This window comes from Curcuma longa, chromosome 11, assembly GCF_044706935.1.
Source record: "Curcuma longa cultivar G26 ecotype Majalengka, Jawa Barat chromosome 11, ITB_CL_G26_1.1, whole genome shotgun sequence".
In the NCBI taxonomy this organism is placed as follows: Eukaryota; Viridiplantae; Streptophyta; class Magnoliopsida; order Zingiberales; family Zingiberaceae; genus Curcuma; species Curcuma longa.
In genome coordinates, this window is record NC_133871.1 from 6,465,704 (window position 1) to 6,482,550 (window position 16,847).

A 16,847-nucleotide genomic window follows, 5' to 3' on the forward strand; every position below is an offset into this window, starting at 1 on the left:
TGTGATTTGAGATAATTAGGAGAAGATGGTTTTTTTTTTTTAAAACTACTCTTAAAGAAGTGGATAATGTTAATCTTTTACTATGTCAAAAAATTAACTTTTAAAGGGTCTTACCACTTTATTACAATTCTACAACATATTATATTCAACATAAATATTTATTTTTTGATTTCAAAATTTTATTTAATTAAAAATAGAAAATTGCAAATTCTATTTTCTTTTAAGAATTATATTTTAATTATGTATTTATTTCTTTAAATATTCTTTAATTAGTTTACTTATTTCAAAAAATATAAATAAAAATATAAAGGCATCACCCTCATTTTTTCTATTTTATTTTTTAGTATGGAGAATATTTGATCTCCTCTAACAACTAAAATAATATATATTAATATATCTTTTCATATATATTTTTTCTATTAAGAAAAGAAAGTAAAATAAAAATGAGGAAAATTGATTTGGAACGTTCTTTATTTTTTAAAGGATTCGAATTAGGGTTCTGTGCATTCGCCCGCCTTGCTCACTTCTCGACGACTTCTACCTGGAAGTCAAGATGAAGCGAATGAGCTCGCCGATGGAGGTTTCGCACCAGCACCCCCATGAAGACGGCGATCGTGGCATGTCGGAGGCAGTATCCGGGCAACCCGAGCTTGCCTCTCTGTCGATCCCCACCGCGGATGATAAGGTCCTTGTGTCGGGTAATCACGTTAACCTCCTCCTCCTCCTTTTACAGGATCTTGATATTTCCCTCCTTGATCCGATTTTTTGGGTACGCAGTCGAGGTCTGCTTGCAACCATCGAGCACGGCACAGCCTGATGATATACGCACTGCAGTAGAAAGGTGCTCTTTCACTCACTTCTGCATTAAGTCGGCATTTCGAAAATAGTAAACCTTATTTTGTTTTTTTACCTCGAAAGTTCAAATTGGATCTTTTGAGCTACTTATACAAGTGAGGTATACTAGGGCCCTTTAATACGCTAATATGCCTTGTGGATAGCCTCACTTATTTTGCCAAGAAATAGTATAATGTGAATGAAATTGTCAACTGATTTGAGATTGCAGTCATGAGTCATACATTTTGTCCAAGTTAAAGTTTTTGACGAACCAAGCAAATGGATCAGTATTTCGCGATAAATATTTGTCTGAACTTCTTCAAAGACAAATGATATTGTTAATCTATTTGGATATTGCTAAGTTGGTTCTTGAACATCTTCAAATTTTGACATGGAGTCATGGTCTCACATTCATGGTAAGAGTTATGCTTTGATCCAGCGAAGCTTGTTAGTTAAAAAATGCATCAGCAGTTTTTTCTTCACTTCTATTACGTAATGGATCTAGATAAATAAATATGAAATCCATAAAAGTTTACCAAAGAGTTCATATGCCCTCAAAATTCTGATAGTAATCAGTGTCACAGATAGTTCATTTACTGATTCCTACTTCTTATTTCTATGTACTATATTGATGATAGCTGTTAATTTACCCTGACGTTTATTTGTCTATGATCCGCACCTAATGTTTAATTCTCTCATCTCTGTGACCTGATCTTAGACTTGCTTGGTTGTTGCATTTTCTGTGAATCAGGATGCTGGAGAAGAGGAGCATGACGTATGTGGATGGGCCCATTCCAGTGCCTACTGATGATCTTTTTCTTCTTGAAAATGTTAAAAGAATCTTGATTTGTGATACAGGTTGAACAAGTAATCAGAAGACTCTTAGAATTCTTTAACTTTTTCTTGATTTCTTGAGTTCTAATGTATATCTATTCTCTAATGTAGATGAGTGGGTGGAGAATCATAAGGTCTTACTGTTTTGGCAAGTCAAGCCAGTTGTACATGTTTATCAGGTATCACTTTCCAGTTGTATCTTGATGTTTTAAATCCTTTTGATTTGTTTTTCTCTAATGAATCGACATTATATGAGGAAAAAAATGCATAACTATCAGAACCGGACCAGACATCAAATCGGAAAAGCTCCAGGTTATTCATTGGTTGAATCAATGGGTGGTTAAATTACCTACCAAACTAGAAACTGACTTGGTCAAGCTAACTGGAACCAAGAATCAGGAACTAAGAAATTAATTGATATAAATATATCTAATTTCTAGAACATAAAAAATAAATATTGAATACGTAAACTAAGAATGTGCAATTTTGAAATCATACTTATTACAGGCCACTAGAAAATTAGTTAAGAAATCAAATGAAGTTGTAAACCATATGACTCAAGTATAAGGAATAACTTTCATTAAAGATAATTATTACAAAATAAGACAAGTTATAAAGGTATATTAAGCCATGCATAACCATCGTAACATCTCATGCATCTTTAGTTTATTTCCATCAAAACATAACCATTAAAAACCATCAAAACCCTACCTAACCATCAAAATATCTCAAGTATCAAAACATAACTATACAAACCATCAAAACCATTTTAAGTATCAAGACATTACCATCAGACCATACATAACCACGAATTTTTGGACCATAAATAACCTTATATATATATATATATATATATATATATATATATTATACAACTATCACACTACAAACCAACTCTCAATCATCAAATATTGATCATTGGTTCTTCTCCATTCCATCCACTCATTATCATTGTGTCTTCATTGGCATTTTCCTCATTTTCTTAGGGCTTATTTTTAAATGATTAGAGCTCCATTCACATGATTATTGGTTATCAGAAATTTGAATCAGAGTTCATAGTTTACAAGATTGTTTGTTGGAACATTGGAACGCTAGTTTGGCTGTTCCATCTTTTGGAGACAAGCCCCATGTTTGAAAACTTAGAGACAAAATCAACAAGCGTTTGAGATTTCTTTGGAGCTCTTTGTCTATATTTACTCTGGAACTTGCTAAGTTTGATTGACTAGTTCAGGAATCTCTCAATTGGTCTGGCTTAATCAAGATATACTGCAATGGTTGATCAGTCATGATCTCTGTGGTATGTGCCTGAAAGCAATACTGGAGCCTCTGAGTTGCCATCAACAGATAATATGTTAATTTTTAAAGAAGAAAGTACCTTGTTTTGATGACTTTTAGTACATGACTAACAAGTAGATCAAGTTTTGTACTTGTTTTCTTTCTTCACTAGACTGGATTTATCCCCAAGTTTATAATTGTTAGGTATAACAAGGGAAATCTCTGTTAGAAGGACCTTAACACCAACGATTGGGTCAGATAATGCTGTTACTCAATGGAAGTTTTAGCACAAGCTTTGTCCCAGACCATAACCATCTAATTCTTTGCTTTGATGCCCTCAAAGAATGGCAACCACATTTTAGCTGATTATAAAAGGAACTGGTTCAGCACAGTCACTTACAGTTAGACTCTACTTCTTGAATGTTTGTTGGGGTCTGTGTCTTAAATTGCTTGTATCTTGAAGGAATTGGCTACAGTCCCTGATAAATTTGTGAAAACTAGTACTGAAGGCATACTTCTTGAGGCTCAACCACAGAATATCTCTTCATCTCAAATGTTTCTTAAAAATCTGCTACATGGTCTTTGCCAGCTTTTGCAAATCATGTCACTTGACTTCCCATATTCCTCTGATCTAGTTGTGTAATAACAACTTTATCATCCTTTCATATGTATAACTGACACTTTTTCAGACCAAAACATTGCCTTGTAATAATAAATTTCAGGGCTAACTGTAGTTGAAGTTTGCTCATCCCCCTTTGGGATTTCATATACAGGCCCTGCTAGATTGTTGGAATCAAATTATACTATCTAGCATGTTTGTGTCAAAACAGGTGTTCTATATCATCAATAATTGAACCTGAAATGGAATCATCAAAATTAATACACATCATAATGCTTTAGACTTAATGCACATCATGATGCTTCACAAATTTTAATTCTTATCATTACTTTTGATTTCGCAACACATTAATGTTTTTTTTGCTCTTGTTACATTTTTGGATGAGGAATACGTCCCTTAGATATTCAGCTTTTCGGTTAAGGTTGAAATATTCAGATTTCAGATTTATTTTCAACATGGTTTTCCCATGCAATTATTCTAATAGATTAACATATTTAGCTTAGTGAAGAGGGGCCAGGAGAGGAACCAAGTGGAGATGATATGCTTGCTAGCTTCAATGAGTGGATTCTACCAGCAAAGGAATTTGATGGATTGTGGCCAAGGTTCATGACTTTGACCATTTTATTGGTGTCTTAGCCTGCCATGTTTAAATTGAATTAGATAGTCATTGTTTCCACAGCTTAATTTATGAAACTGGTCTCAAGCAGCGATTGTTGCGATACGCTGCAACTGCACTTTTGTTTACTGAAAGAGGTGTAGATCCTTGCCTTGTGTCATGGAACAGGTGAGCAAATTTCATTTTAAGGTACAGAATATAGCATTATGTTCCGTTTCTTGGATAAATTTTAAGTTGATCCAGTTTGTGAGCTGAGAGGTATTTTATATGAAGGTTCATCTTTCATTAGAATGCCTTTTTCCCAAATATCTTAATAGGGCTTAATTGTCCCTTTGTTCATTCATTATTACAAATAAGACCATCATGCTAGTGCTGGTCATGGTTTATTATTGCAGAATCATTCTCCATATTGAGATTGGAAGTTGGAACTGCTACTTTTATTACTGTTATATACTATGGTTTCTGTTGTAATGATCCTCGTATGAAATTATGCAAGGAATTTATTCTATTCCATTTTCCACCTATGAAAGTTATTTCAAAGGAATCAAACGTATTGAAAAAGAAACCACCTAGTTTGTCTTTAAATAAAGAAGTCAATGTTGAACTACTATTATTTTATTACGATCCTTCCATATTAAGAAAACTAAATTTCAAACATAAATAGCAAAGTCTAACATTGTATATGAAAAGACCTGGTGTGACATGTCTCTTAGTGTCAATCTATGGTTGTCAAAGTCAATATTGTTTTGGGTATTCCAAAATTAGATATTGATCTTCTCAGAAAAATTAAAAAAGAATTAAAAATAAAAATAAAATGATAAAAGTGAAATAAAATTTAATAGTGAGTGTCCTTGTGAACATCACATACTAGTTGATTAATTATTAATAATAATATCAAAATGATTATCCAATATTGATTATTTAAAATTAATTCAGATGGGTATAATATAATAATACTAAATTAGTAATATTAATAGTAATCATAAATCAGTTGAAAATAATTAATATATCATTACTGATAAATTATTTTTATACATAATTTAATTAATTTAATTATTATTTATCTAACTCATAGTTAAATACTAATAATAGTTATACAATTAATAATGTTCTGAATTTTTAAAATTTTATCTTTTTGAAATTTGTAAAATTTATTTTTTAATTGTTTCTGAAGTTTTGTTAATCTTTCTAAACTTTTTTTGCATTTTTATTTTTTTAAATTATAATAAATTTAATATAATTATTTTGTCAATCAATATTTCAATTTATTATTATTATTATTATTATTGAATATTAATGATGATTTGAGAATTGAGAATGTTAATTAAAATATTTTTGATACTAATACTGCAGATTCATTAGTTATTAGTACTATTAATCAAATAACTTCTAACTAGTTATGTATTTTCAAATACCTTAATAGCTATGTATTATAACTATCTTAATAATTAATACACATTATTTATTGCTTAATAAAGTTAATAATAATTAATTAAACTATAAGCATTATTAGCCCCTAATTTTATTATTATCTATATTTGATATTTCACCTTAATTAAAAAATAAATAATATATTGATATTAAATTATTATATATTTAATATTCAAAAAGCTTTAATACTATTTGAATATTACGATTTTTGAATTACTACCAATTAGTAGTATTTTTAGGCGAAAGAAAATTTAACTCTTACACTTTGGAACTAATAATGTTGTTATATACTCTATGGATAAGCTACCAGTTAATCTCTATGATTGGTTGTTTTGCATGTTGTATAACTGTAAAGAAGTCATCAGCATAATCGTTTCAAAAGCATCACTTGCAAAAGAGGTGAAGTTTATTCGTACTGAAATGTGTGTTACAGGATTATCCTTTTGCATGGGCCTCCAGGAACTGGCAAGACATCTTTGTGTAAAGCATTGGCTCAAAAGCTTTCTATACGTTTCAAGTCAAGGTTTGATGGTGTAACTACTCATTTTATGCCTATTGCTCAGAGTCTATAGCTATGTTGAAATTTGAGTCGATGCTATCAATTCCTTGTAATAAGGTATCCCTTGTGCCAACTGGTAGAAGTCAACGCGCACTCATTATTTAGTAAATGGTTTTCAGAAAGTGGGAAATTGGTATGTTCTGTCAATTTCATTAAAATGCACTTCTGTTAATATTTTTTCATAGAAATTATTATATATACAAACTGCATTTTATGTATATATTTTTAAATTCAAGTCAAAAATAGTGAGAAACAAAGTTTGTCCTGAAATCGTTTTATGTATTCTGTTTCTTGCTTAAAGAAAGTTTTATTGCTTTGAGTTGTTATGCTTCCAATACGTTAGTATAAATAGCAATTCAAAAAGTGCCTTTGCCCTCATCGCCATAATGAGGTGATTCTCAATTAGCTTTTCTTGGTACTCTTCCAGGTTGCTAAGCTTTTTCAGAAAATTCAGGAAATGGTGGAAGAAGAAAATAACCTCGTGTTCGTCTTGATTGGTTAGGTTCATTTTTGTCTATTTACATCTTCTTTTTGATACTTCGCAAATTTTGAATGATCATTCATCAAATTATTGTTATCCAAGGTTCTAAAAGGTATCGTTGATGGCATGTCGTCTGAGCACACGTGTCTCTATTAGAACCATATTTACAATTGGTGTTGTGCATAGAAAAGTATTGTTTAAATAATTTTAATGACTTAATCAACATAAACAATGTGATGAAGTGGGTTTGCATCTACTACCCACTGAATAAAAAACAGCAATTTGGATTGAAACTTCTAACATCTACCAATATGAGATTAAGCAAATATATGCATATGAAAAAGTTTATAAGATCAGTGCACCAAATTGTTAATTGAGCATATACTCATAAGTTTTAACTCTCTGCATATCACTCATAAGTTTTAACTCTCTCTGATTTTATTATTGCTTTATTAACTTGATTATGCACCAAAATCAATTATCTTCATGTAATCTATTCCGTTATACCCAATGTGATCTTGACTTATTTTCTTGGACGAGGTGCTATAATTGAAAATTGCCATATGAGGTTGCATGTGGTTATGCAGCATGCATAATTTATTAATTGTGCTACTTATTCTGCCCGACCATATAATTGCAGAGCATATGACATGCTATGCCATACATAACATATTGGCTACATGAATTTGGTTTACAAAATAATATTTTTGTTTGCATTTTTTTTATGCATATGCATGATGAATATGCCTTGGAATCCTAAACTGGAAGTCCATTCTTTCAATTCAAATAAAATCAATTTAACAATTTTATCAAATAAACTACAGTAATCTAACTAGGCATTTTTCATTTTCTGCCTCACATGCATATTTTGTTTCTTCAATATGATAGTAGATATCATCATTTTTTTATCCTAGAGAGTCACAATAATGTATCAGAAGCAAAAACATGCACATCAAAAAAATCCATGTGTTGAGTTGTTACCCTTCACTTTAATTACTGGTTTTTGTTGGATAAAAAAGTGATAGATGTTCTACAATTTTTTAACCATCAGACAGTTTTTTGTTTTCTTTTTAATGCTTCATCCTAGCGATTACAATCTTCAATGAGTGCACATAACATATTTGCATCCTTGATTTCCATAAAAAAACTACTCATCCCAGGTCTTGTCATTTTAATATTAATGTTCAATCTCCTACTAATGGCAGTTTACCATACACATCCATTATTTTATAAATTTATGTATGGGTCATATAGTCAGGAACTTTCTGACCACTTGTTGAATACTCAATACTGTTATTCCCTTGATTAAATCTTACTCCTAAACTAAATTTTTTTGTTTAATGTGTAGATGAAGTTGAAAGTCTTGCAGCTGCTAGACAAGCAGCCTTGTCCGGTTCAGAACCATCAGACTCCATACGGGTGATACTTTAAGAACTTGATTTCTAACACTTCTGGTTTCCAATATTGGGTCATCATAGCTCTGATGTTTTTTTTCCCCTTCTATCATGTGCTACTTATATTATCTGTCGTATACCAGGTTGTGAATGCGTTGCTTACTCAAATGGACAGATTGAAATCTTGGCCTAATGTGATAATTCTCACAACATCAAACATAACAACAGCCATTGGTAACTGGTTCATACTTTTTTCTGTATTGGTTGGACAAGCAATTATGATATAAAATGACACTTGTGAATTTGATTATATACTACCTTGAACAATGTGTGTTTTTTACACAATTTGCCCTAAACCACTTGATTTTTCTTTTGCACAAATTAAACATCAGCTGTCAACTACCCACCTATAGAATCTTTATTAAACAATTCATGGCTTACTGCAATATAACTGCATGACAGATCCGTCTAGAAACTAGGGGAGAGAATTGCTGCAATGAAGGCCCATGTTCCTGAAAAGAGAACCAAGTAGATTGACAAATGCAAGTTCACATGCATTTTTCTCTCAGCTAAAGATACAATTAAAATAAATGTGAAAGAATAGTCAGTCTCGTATCTTGTGATGTTGCAAAACAGTACACATTTACTGTGCGAAAATTAACTTCACGCAGGCCTGTGATTGATTAGTGTATTAAGCACAAATTTGTTTTGCCTGAAGCTTCATGAATTTCAGAAAATTGGTGACTGATTTCACTCTTGGCAAATTCAAGATATGAAGAAGTTATACTATGTGCTTCTGGATTTTGATATCCATGCAGAACGCATGTCATGAATAATGATAGATAGGGTCTGTAAACTGTATAAACATGTAGAAATATCCTTAACCTCTTTCTGTTCTGCTGTGTAAGGACTAGTTGCTTCCATGCGTCAATCCTTGTAAAATTCAACTCTGTTTAACAAGAGAAGTCTATCATACTATTCCTGTAAAAAAAATTCAGATTTGTGAGCTTACCTGCATAAACACACCCCTAGAGCTGAAAATGCCATCTTCTAATTTTTGTATAGAAATAAATTTAAAATGTATTGCATATTGATTATTTGCTACAAAGCATATCTCAAGGTTCTTTTCTAGAAGTACTAAAGAGGTAGAATACTGAGCTCATTCTACTTTGTTTTATAGTTCATAGTCAAAGTTATTATGGAATCTTTTATGATCCTTATGGACCTTTCCAAACTAAGCAAATATGTACTTCTGTTTTATACCTTTAGGGCTTGAATAGCATTTACAAAGTCATTCAAAGAAAATAAAAGAAATGAAGGCATGATAGATGGTTCAATAACTAGTACTATTTCTTGTCTGTTTAAGAATGTTATGGTCGAACATCTGAGGTTTTATGAAACTCTTCTTAGTTTGGGTGTTAAAGTTGGAATTTGGGAATCTGGAGATGAAACACAATAATACATATAATGAGTGATCACATCAGGGTTCATATTGGTGATCCCCTATCCAATTTGGAAGCAGGTTCTATATATATGTTGCATATGCAATGGTATGGAGGATCATGTCTCCATTTTTTTGTAAAGTTGAGAACCAGACGTGCTGCTTTCTTTGCTAATAAGCCTTGAATGTTGACCCAAAAAAATGCTGATGATGATCTATTTATCCATTGTAGCTGGTCTAGTTGTGTAAATATTTCTGGAAGCAAAAGAATGGAAACATAGAACAAACTCCCAAATTATAGTCTATCATCTGGTGGTCTTATTCATGTATCATAAGGACTAGTTGAACCGAATGTTTGTTTTTGCTGAAGTGCTTGTTAACAAAATGCAGTCATGGCTCAAATCAACTGGTCTAGGTTTATCCTTAGCAGTAGAGGAATGAACTAAATAATCAGACAAATTGGATGGTAAATGCAACTAATTCTGTCACTACATGTCAACAACTACTCTTTGTTGCTATGTTTGATAGCTTAGACATATTAGCTATATGGGTTAAGTTGTTTAGTGGTTTCCACTGTCAAATATATAAGCTCACCTTTGTTTAGGTTGCAGATATTGCTTTTGTTGACCGAGCAGATATCAAGGCTTATGTAGGCCCTCCTACACTGGAAGCACGATATGAAATATTAAGGTCATGCCTAGAAGAATTATTGCGTGCTGGGATTGTTTCATATCCTCCTCAGGTACAACTTTTAATTTAAGATCTCATAATGCATAAAATTTTTACATGGTGTATGCAAGTTGCATGAGCTAGCATCACCATAAAATCAATATTCATCGTGGAAGGGCAGTGCCCATATGCTATCATGGTTGAGATTAAGTGTTTAACATTAATTTTATTCAGAGAATGTTTAATATATCTCAGGCTTCTCTAACAAAAATTTGCTTCTATAGGAAAAGTTCTTAGTTAGCATGGTCTTTGGAAAAAAAAAATCTAAGATGTTTCAATAAAACTGAAAACATTGCTTAAACTTACAAAAAAAAAATACTTGCTTTATTAATCAGGAGCCACAATTCTTCCACAATATATATTTTTACAATTATTTGGCTATTTCTTTATCTTCCAATTTGTTCTGTTAATTATTCTCTTTGTACTAGTGAAGGCATAATTTTGATGTCGAAGAGCAACACACTAGAAACAACTCAGCATCAATTAATAGTAGATTTCCTGGTTGTGGAACCTTGGGCTTGGTGAGGAACTAGGAGCAATTACTGACTAAATGAAAGCTCATGAGATGTTTGAAGTCCTTGTGAAGTTAATAGGTCCAAATGAATAACTTGTCCTTTTTTTATTTTGGCTCTTTGATATGCATATATCTTTGTTATTAGAGTCCTGAAGGAATGCATCATACTTATAACCGTTGATTGACCCAACTGTTGGGCTAAAGAAAAACCAGAACCGAGAGTCTTATCGGGCTATTTTCTCTCAAAGACCAGATACAAAAAAGGGGAAAAACTGATTTGACTATCGGGGGGTTTAAAAGCCAAGTGAGTCATCAGAAACACCCCCTTGGTTTTATCATATACAAAAAAAAAAAAAAAAAAAAAAGAAAGTTGACAAAAATACCTTAATCTCAACTACGTAAGACAAAGGAGATATTAGACTTTTGAATCAATGAATTAGTTAGTTAATTTTTTATATAATGAAAATACGCTCATCCAATATTACCTGTTCCCTTTAACTCCTATAATCTTTAAACTCACTCATTGGTCATCTCTCCTAATCTCATGTTGGCAGTCCTGTCACTGTTCTTCCATCATTATTCTATAGCCTAGGCCTTTGGTACAGATTGTTGGTCCTCAATGCTTCTAATCCTTGATGCAATCAAGTGTAGGTTCTCTATGCTACAATCCCCACTCATGTATTTCACAGTCCACAACCACATTAAGGCACTAACAAACTAGAAATTATAAAGTTTGTGATGTGAAATTTGTTTATATGACACAACATATTAGTCTTCTTCATTAATTAAATATATGATTTATGAACAGAACAAATAAATTTGCAGTTTAACAGTTGAGCGAGCATAGTCTTTCCAACCAATGGACTCAGCTGGGTCAATGTTTGGGTTGACATGTGGTTCGACTAATGAATCAACCGACTTGATCTCTAGATCAGTGATCCAAAATTTGTCTTGTTTAATTTCCAATTTGATTTTTATAACTAAGGGAACATGGAACTCCAAACAAAAAATATTTTGCCCAATTACTTATGCTAGATAAATTGCTCCATCATAAATCTGATAATGCTTACTTTGAAGTAAGCAATTGCTAAACCAAACACAAATTTTCCATTTTGCTACATGGTAACCAGTTATTGCTGTCAAACTTAGAGAACTGTGCTTAATGCAAGGTAGATCTATGGCATCCACTACTACAACACGAATCACATTAATCCATTAGTGAGGTGGGTAAATTTGCGCATAAGCCTGAAGTGGATGACCTTGAACATTTTCCATTAACAAGCAGCAACCCAAGTTCATAACTATATTTGCTTGGGTTGTTAAGTGGCAGCGAATTTTTGCCACTTCAACTTGACATTGGTGAGAGTAGTGATGCGCAACTTGGACTCATAAGTGCAAATCCTCATGTCCCTTGTATATTGCATGAGATATTAGTCCTTGATGAGCGTTGTGAGATAGGATTACCTTTGTTAAAGATGAGCAACTGAGGTAGAGCATGTGGCCATGGTTGTGGTTTTATGGCTACTACAGATAAAATTCCTTGCAACCAAAGCCCTAGATGGGAGTGGTTCTTTTGAATCATAACCATTTATGTATGTGCTCCTTGATATTGAGATATATATATAATCATGTAATCATGTGGTAAGAAGATCTCAAGTCAATTGTGTGATGACAATATTCCTATTGCACATGCTATAAATCTCACTTTAAGTTATGAACCATTCGGAGTTTTTGACATTGTGTCTAATCTGTTGAACAATCTTTAATAATAACAAATTAATAATCAATCAGTCCTTTAATATTTACCTAATAATATGACTATTGATTAAATGATATCATCAAACATTAACTTAATAAGCATTATTTAAATCACAGTATAAATTTTAACCAAAACTAACATTACCCTAACTAAATTATTGCTCACACAACCTTACCTAGTTACCAAATTAAATTAATTAAGACATATCACCTATTAGCTTAATTAAATTAATAAATCTTCCATATTCATTACCTTACTTCCCCTTTATGTTGCACCATCTTGAGACTCTCCTTCCACATGCTCTTGCAACTCCTCTATCCTGAGACTACACCCTATGAGAAATCAAAGAACGACAATAGAAGGATGGGATGATCGTAATCAGGACAACAATGTCCATTAAGCCCTCTACTTTCATCACTAAATTGAGTGGGACCTGGGCTGGGACTCTTCATGTTGTTGGCTTCATCTCTTATTTAATTGATGTATTTGTGAAGCTGTTAACATCATTCTGGTTTCAATAATAGTCGGTTTTTTTCTCTTGGGTACATTAAATACGCTTCAGACGTCTGTCTGACTTCTCTTTTGGCAAGATTGTAGTCTCACTTGCCTCTGTGCAAGGTTCTTTCTCTCTTTTGATATTATTTAAATTTTTAGCAAAGGAATTTGTGGGTTTGGCCTTTCTACTCAACCCATGGAAGAAATTCCAATCTATTGAAGTGGATGTAATGGGGTTCATATATAATCTAATTCACCAGTGTGCCAAGTCATAACCTCCTCAATGTTCCACAAATTCTGTGACTAAAGATGTTTAAACCGTTGTAGGTGTATTATAGAATAACATCATGCCTTAAAGAATAAAAGTGCCCACTAACTGCTCAGGCTAGCTTTTATTGTATGGTTTTGATTCTCCAGGTTTGTGTTGGTGCCTTGCTGTTAAGCTATTCAGCCCTGAAAGAGACGCTCCATGCATCTCAGATGGATGAATCTGATGGACCCTTTGACCGCTCCAGTCTACTGCTTGATGCTGCAAAAGCATGTGAGGTAATTGAATGTTTATTTATTGGCAGGGATTTATATAAAAATTCCAATTAATTGCAATATCTATTACTGAATTGTCCAGGGATTAAGTGGAAGAGGTTTGAGAAAGCTGCCTTTCTTGGCTCATGCAGCTCTTAAGGACCCAAATAATTGCGATTCAAATAGGTTTTTGCACATGTTAATAGAAACTGCAGCTCGAGAACTCTCTGAATCGAAAACATAACCTTTAATCTTCAACTTTGTGGTTAGTTGGCAATGACAGAATGCCATTTCATGTGACTATTTTTGCTCAGTGCCGTGCCATCTTTACATTATCAGAATAGGACACTCAAGACAGCTGAACTATCAATGTACTGGAAAAAGTTTTAGATTGATCTCAATTGAGTATGTTGATTATCTTGTATCAAGTTTGTTATGATTTCATCAATAATATTGCTGGAAATATATGTAAATAAGCAGCATGATTACAATCTTCTCAAGCTATGCAAGATGCAACACTGGAAATATTTTTCATTTGGTCAAATGAGTTGCTTATTTGCAGGTAACAAGTTTATTCGTCTGGAACCAACACAAAGGGATTTACTGAGGGTAGAATGGGCAATCCACTCTGATGAGGTTCGTTTTCATCATTTAGTACTGGAAATTCTCATGCATTGTACCTCCTGCCTCGATTAGAAAGTCGTGTGCTTCATGGTCTGTGTGTTTGCCATCTCTTTTTCCAGAGACGGCAAACAGGGTTGCTTGATGGGTTATTATTGTACCCTCTCTCTTACAAGGGTCCTTTGTCATTGTCGAACATGCTAGCTCAGAATTCATTGCCATGGTCAGTAGGAATTTTGATGATAGACCTCTTATCCGTTGCTTGAAAATTGCAACCACAAGAAGTAGAATTTGTTACTTGCTCTCATCTATCCGAAGAGTTGTTGGTTCTCGGGGAAGTTTCTTTGGTTGGTTTCTCTTGTTGCTTATCTTCTTGGTATGTTAACTTGGATTAGATGGAGGTTAAAGGTGGTGAACCTAACCTCGTGCTTTTGCATCGTGTACCTTTGTATTGTTGTTCGTTGGAGGTCCATCATTGTATCATCAAACAGTTGTGGCGTACTTGTATGGGAGAATCAAGCTCCATAATAATATTACCCTTTGAAGCTTTTCATTTGAGTCGCATGATTGTTATTAGTCGACAAGTTCTATGTCATATGTCGCTCCTTCGTTTGGACGTCCAAACACCTGCTTATTTCTTGGGCCATGATGTGTTTAGCCAAAGACGAAGGAAGGAGGGTATGGAATTTTTTTGAGACTTGCAAGCTTGGAACTCAGCTGTGCTATGCAAGTCTTTATGGAATCTATAATGGAAAAAGGATTCCCTTTGGATGAAATGGTCCATCATAAGTACCTCCAACATGTAGACTTGTGGGACTGGAATGCCAAGGTTGTGGACTCACCTTTGATCAAGAAACTACTACAACTTAGGGATATACTGTGCAGCAGGATCGGTTCCAAACAGCAGGCACAAAACATTCTGTCCACTTTGTTTGAATCTGTCCAATGCAGAACAACAGCTCTATATGATTTCTTCCGGTCTCGAAGTTAGCCCAATGGCATGAGCAAAGGTTGTGTGGAAGCCCTACCTCATGCCCAAGTGTCAGTTTGCCCTTTAGCTCTTCGCACATGGTTGCCTACACACCAAGGACAAGTTGGAGTATGAGCCGTGCAAAATCTGCCCTTCTATGCAAGCGGACAGATGAAATATTAGACCTTATCTTCTTTTGGTGTCTAGTTAGTGTTGCTCTTTGGGATAGGGTGAAGGCTTAGACTTCAAATATGACATGACATAAGCATTTCCAAGCGAGGTTGAAGGTCTTCCTCCAGAGATATTGAGGCGATGGGTCCTTGACTAGAGCTAAATACTTGATTATATTTTGCATGATCTTTTTGTTATGATAAACGTGTGATGGCCACTAATACCAGGGATATGTTCTTGATGTTGAGATGATGTTTCTCAATATTCTAATGCATGTCTTTCGCTTTGTGTATCATGTGCTATATAAAAATTATTTACCTTCTAAACATTTTTTTTTAAAGTAAGTACCTCGAGCATGATATAGTGACAAAGCGTTTAATAGATTAACTAATCATTCACAATTTAAATATCAATTATGATGTATTTTTCTTTTAATAAAATGAAAAATTTAGAACATTAGTTGTGAAGTTTGCATTTTCAAATTTATCTGGTGGATGAACCGGAAGATTATTGTCCACCTTTAAGATTAGTTGGATTTGTAAGAATATAATAATGTCATAAGAGCTTAATACATTTAATGAATTTTTGATTGTCTATGGATAAATCAATGACATCTTTTCTGGAAGATATATATCAAATGGAAATATTTGTTTAAGGTAAATGTCTGTTAATTCTGGAAGATGGATGAAAAAAAAGAGATTGCGTTTTGGTTTTTTTTTTAAAAAAATTCTCTGTTTACTCAATCTTAAAATGATACACAGACGGATTCTAATTGCATTTACAGATTAATTTTTAATCTTTTTTTTGCATTCGTATGAAATTGAATGGAATGAATTTTTGTCCTTCATCTCAAATTCTCATAGTAAACTCCGGTTGATAAACTCCTAAACTAACAACCATCAATCAGCCAAACTCAAGCCGCAAGTCCTATGGTTTGCTATGAATCATGAGTACAACAATAATAATAACAATCAAACCTAGAATCATTCACAATTTGATTATGATCTCGATCATGATAGTTGCAAGCTCTAGCCTAATTGTAAAGTCCATAGTTGTGAAGAGGTAACATTTCGATTTACCTTTTCACAGATGATCAGATTGACCATATGAAACTGTTGGAGTGGTGGATTTCACTTTTTTACTAAAGTGAAATTCATGGCCAATGCCTCAAACACTCCCAATTTAGTCTCGAATCATAGCCACTAGCTCATGATCACGAACGACGATCGCAATAATCATGAGCTCCAACTTAGCTTTAAATCCAAGCCACTATGATAAGACAAAAAAGAATAAATTCAGAAAAAAATGCATAATGTCAACGATGAAATAATTGAGAGGAAAAGCAAAAAGATCGAAATCGAAAATTGTGATCCTCACTTTGTCAGGTATCCAATTGCGTTAGAAATTGATGCAACTTCAACTTGCCTTGCCGTCCCTATCACACCCCAAAGGTCAAATAAGCAAAGACAGAGATATCATCATCTTTCTGGAAAGGCAAAACCAAATGGCCAACCCAATTCGAACCACACGAGGTAGCAAAAAGTGATAATGCTCACTTTGAACGTTCCTTATTGTTGGTCCC

At 33.3% G+C, this 16,847-nt stretch overlaps 1 protein-coding gene across 1 annotated transcript; it reads left to right on the forward strand.

The window, feature by feature from the left end:
* Positions 1-553: 553 nt before the first annotated feature.
* On the forward strand, positions 554-13,747 carry LOC141841422 (pachytene checkpoint protein 2 homolog). Its single transcript, XM_074729597.1, has 14 exons — positions 554-698; positions 778-841; positions 1,586-1,692; positions 1,780-1,847; positions 4,061-4,164; positions 4,242-4,346; positions 6,043-6,132; positions 6,226-6,301; positions 6,596-6,665; positions 7,998-8,068; positions 8,187-8,277; positions 10,096-10,226; positions 13,399-13,527; positions 13,607-13,747. Exons 1-14 carry the CDS (start codon positions 554-556, stop codon positions 13,745-13,747), a joined length of 1,392 nt encoding a protein of 463 aa, XP_074585698.1.
* The last annotated feature ends 3,100 nt before the right edge of the window (positions 13,748-16,847 follow it).

Coding starts and splice junctions, on each gene's coding strand:
- LOC141841422 (XM_074729597.1), top strand. CDS start 554: ATGAAGCGAATGAGCTCGCCGATGGAGGTTTCGCACCAGCACCCCCAT. Junction 4,347..6,042: donor TGCCTTGTGTCATGGAACAG/GTGAGCAAATTT, acceptor TGTGTGTTACAG/GATTATCCTTTTGCATGGGC. Junction 6,133..6,225: donor TCTATACGTTTCAAGTCAAG/GTTTGATGGTGT, acceptor CCTTGTAATAAG/GTATCCCTTGTGCCAACTGG.